Source organism: Primulina tabacum, chromosome 5 (genome assembly GCF_025594145.1).
Source record: "Primulina tabacum isolate GXHZ01 chromosome 5, ASM2559414v2, whole genome shotgun sequence".
Lineage (NCBI taxonomy): Eukaryota > Viridiplantae > Streptophyta > Magnoliopsida > Lamiales > Gesneriaceae > Primulina > Primulina tabacum.
This window is the reverse complement of record NC_134554.1, coordinates 1677673-1681618: the sequence shown is the minus strand read 5'-3', so window position 1 is coordinate 1681618 and position 3946 is coordinate 1677673. Positions and strand designations below refer to the sequence as shown.

Sequence of the window (3946 nt, the reverse complement as noted above, 5' to 3'; positions counted from 1 at the left end):
AAAACAAACTTAAGTATACAAATTTTAGTTAAAATTTGGGATAAATATGAAACATATATAAAAGTCGAGATTAAACATAAGATTTTTTCGTTATTTTATATCACTTACCCAAATATATATAATCAGTGATTAACTTTATAGTTTTTTTTTTTTTTTGAACTCTATTCATTTTGTGTAGATATAGACTAAATTTTTTTTAATGCCCATTTTGTTTTTCATTTTGAAAAATGTTTGTACGGAAACCTATTCACAATAAACTTGATAGATAATATTTTATTTAAAAGTAGCAATTTTTTTAGTAACTATATTTATTTCATATGGACATTATGGTTGGTTAAAAAAAATTAGATATTTTCAGCTACTTTTTTAGATTAAATTTATAAAATTATGATATTCCGTCCGTTTTTCAAAGTTTCGTGCACTAATTTTCAATCCTGATATATATGACAGAATTCAAATTCTAATAAAATATAAACAAATAAAATTTATCAATCAAACTTATTCCTCGAATACAAATCAATCTATGAAATGCAACCTAAGCCAACGAAACAAATTCAAAGACTCCCAATCTCATCATGGAAAGGATACCGATTCTTAACCTCAACTTCCCATTAAAAGAGCTTATTAATATTAAAAATTCTTCAAAATTATAAAAATCGATCTTTAAACTTAATCTAATCCTTCATTTGAACTGAACTGATCTTGGCATCTGCTCTCTACAACTTGTAATCAATCGGTGATTATAATTCTTCTCATACTGTGTTTGCAACAGTATTGCATCCAAACCGTCGAAGGACGATCCTACTCGTTCGATTCCTTCCTCGTCTTCGTGGTGAAATCCACCGTTCTGCAACGATATTTCCGATCATGTCATGATATTAGAAGATGATAAAAAAAAATTAATGTACTAAAACATATTTTCATTAATTTTATTCATATGTACAAAAGGAAAAATTACGAGCATAATAATAATTAATAATATAGTATAGTAATACTAAAAAGAGTTTGATAACAAAGACACAAGACCATTAAATAAATAAATACAATACAATATGGAGAAAAAAAGAGAGAATGTTACCCAAAAATATTCTTCGTCTTCATAGCTGTGAAACATTGATGCTTTAGGAATCTCACCACCTTCATCGTTCCGAGCAAACCTTCCTCGTATCCTTAATCGATTGTCCGCTAATGTTTTCCGGCATGCATACTTTTATTTGTATATATATTCATGAGGAAAAAAACACATTTTTAATATTATTAACTATCAATCAGAAAATAATAATAATAATTAGATTTTTTCCATTACCTTGATTGTTTTATTGAAATTTCTCTGAGTTCTTTTGGCTTTGTACCTATCAATTCTCTCCTTCCTTTCTTCTGCACTGTAGCGTCCTATTTTGAAACTTGCTTCCTCCATTAATGACTTTTCTGCCGATAATGGACTTGAAATCAACACATTTGTTTTCGCCATGTGATCTGTTTTCACATTCTGTCAAAAAAATATTCAAATTTTAATCACATGAAAAACCATATAGAATTCGATATATATACATACAAGGCTTTTATATATACATGTATATATAACCTGTAAATCTCCGGTGCTACAAACCCTTCTCATTTGACCCGAGGCGAAGATGCTGCTTTGATCAGGTGGACTCAACATTTGATTTTGCAAATTCTGAGTCTCCAAAACACTGTCCAATCGAGCTCGAAACGATGAATTCTGGCCGTTATTCACAAAAGAATTGCTGCTGTAACTCCTTTGCATGAACTTCACTGCAGATTCATCGATATTCTGTGGAAGAAAAGCATTTGCATCGAATCTTAGCCCACATTCCTCTGTTTTCACATCCAAAACAGAGTTCCGGCCCTCATTCCTCAACTTGGTTAGAGATAAATTTTCGAGCTTGAAACTCGGTGGGGAAGATGAGAGCAAAACAGAAGCGATTTCGTTGAAAAGATTTGTTTCATCAACTGGGTTTCTGCTATCGTTTTCTGGGATTGCTTGATATTCGTGTAGTTGTTGAAAAGCTTCTGAGGGGAGATGAAGGTGGGCATCAATGGCGGAGGAATCGGTGAATGGGAAGAATGGGTCGGTGAGAATAGAGTTCTCGTACACAAACATCTCAGAAGACATCGAAAATTGAGATTTTCAGCACCCAAAATTGAATCAAATTATCCGTTGTAGGATAAATAAAATTTGGAGATGACAGCTGAAATTGATGGCTTGTTCGATCAGATTTCTTGTCGATTTATGAGCAAGAAGACAAGAATCTTATTTTGTATTATCTATTTTTGTTTTTCTTTATGATTATTTTCCTAAAATAGAAAGAAAACACACGCAGCAAGTGTGCAAAAATGCTAAAGATAATTGTTCCGCTGGTGAGCTTTGAAAGCTCAAATGGCAGAGCAAATTGAACGGTGAGATCTTCTGGTATATAAAGACAACGGGAATTTCATTCTAGTCCCTAAAATATTAATTGATTTATTTACAGTCCATTCAATCGAAAGTTTATTGGGCTAAGAATACCATTTATAAAACCAGCTCGTGTTGGAGCCTAACCTAAAGATTTATTGGTTTAGAAAACTTTGGAAACTCAAAGACCGAGCGATTTATTGTACTGCAGATGAGGATAGGTTTTGGACACAAAATATAACATCGTAATTTGCCTTTTTATTTTAACATCATAGTCATGTCAAAATGTACTGTCAAAATTTGGTAGGCCAGGCCTGTTCTAACAATAAAAACTATGCAAATCATATCTGGGCAATGGTCGTGGATCCAAATGTCATAATTTTGGCCCATTAAAATGTACATCAATTTATTCTCCAACTTGTTTTTAAGAATATATATATATATATATATATATATATATATAGCCTATAAATTTTGTTTTGTTTTGAAGATCCTGAAAGAAATTGTCGTTAAATCCAGCTGCAACAGAGTGAGAAAAAATTTCTTTAAGGTCGGTGAAATCACAAACCGCATGCTTAATATTTTATATAACAAAACCCAATCTCAATTATCAACTGGATCAAAGTGGCTCAGTTTGATTTATAGTTCATATAGATTAATTACGTATATATGGTCATGTGTATTACTAACAAAAAAGGCCGTCGCTAGGAAATATTATTGACAATACTTGAGAATTCTCTCGCTGGAATGCACGTGTATTTTTGTCCCTTGTCGAAGCCGGAAAATTTAATCCGTATCTAATGACAAACTCCTCTTTCTCCATAAATGATATGGTGAAATTTTAGCTTTTGAATCTTCAACACATGTTTTTTGTTTTACATTTTGAATTGAAACATATAACAAAATTTAAGACACATTTTCCCGAAAATCGACCTCGAATGAGAAGGCAAAAACATAGTTTCGCAGATAAACTTTTTTGTGTTTATGAAAAGTTCAAATTATTAAAAGAGTATGTGTATAATTAAAGCTAGCTAGCCTAAAAACAATGGCTTTAATTTGCTTTGATATCGGCGGATTCTCCATTATTAAGTTTTGTGCGCTCGGTGCCTTGGTTGGTGACGATAATTACAGTTGCCATTTTATATCTATTTTTGTTCCACCTTTTAAAAAATCCTCTACTCCCACAAAGTAATTCACTAGATTGATTTTTACCTTAACTTCTTTCATCAATTGTTCATTATATTTTGGACTTGAATAGATCTAGAGCGTATGACAAACACAATTTTGAGTTTAAGACACAAGACCTATTGGCTTCAGGATCTCAACTTAAGACGAAATTGTCTTATGCAGGCTGAATTAAGTTTTTGAGAGTTGTAAATGAATTTTAACAATTCTTCATAATAAGCTAGCTTTTGAGGTTGAGTTAAACCCGAGTCTCGATTTTAACATGATATCAGAATTCAATTGTTCATTTTTATACGTGAATTAACTACTTGGAAGTTGTATTTGTTGGAAATTTGAATCAGATTT

At 31.5% G+C, this 3946-nt stretch overlaps 1 protein-coding gene across 1 annotated transcript; it reads right to left on the bottom strand.

The window, feature by feature from the left end:
• Positions 1–490: 490 nt before the first annotated feature.
• On the bottom strand, positions 491–2397 carry LOC142544544 (uncharacterized). The gene is made up of 4 exons (XM_075651585.1): positions 1586–2397; positions 1307–1489; positions 1079–1207; positions 491–847 (listed from the first exon to the last, which is right to left on the bottom strand). The coding sequence occupies exons 1-4, from the start codon at positions 2135–2137 to the stop codon at positions 683–685; spliced, it is 1029 nt and encodes a 342-aa protein (XP_075507700.1). The 5' UTR covers positions 2138–2397; the 3' UTR covers positions 491–682.
• Between the last annotated feature and the right edge of the window lie 1549 nt (positions 2398–3946).

Coding starts and splice junctions, on each gene's coding strand:
- LOC142544544 (XM_075651585.1), bottom strand. CDS start 2,137: ATGTCTTCTGAGATGTTTGTGTACGAGAACTCTATTCTCACCGACCCA. Junction 1,208..1,306: donor ATTTCAATAAAACAATCAAG/GTAATGGAAAAA, acceptor TACAAATAAAAG/TATGCATGCCGGAAAACATT. Junction 848..1,078: donor AAGACGAAGAATATTTTTGG/GTAACATTCTCT, acceptor ATATCGTTGCAG/AACGGTGGATTTCACCACGA.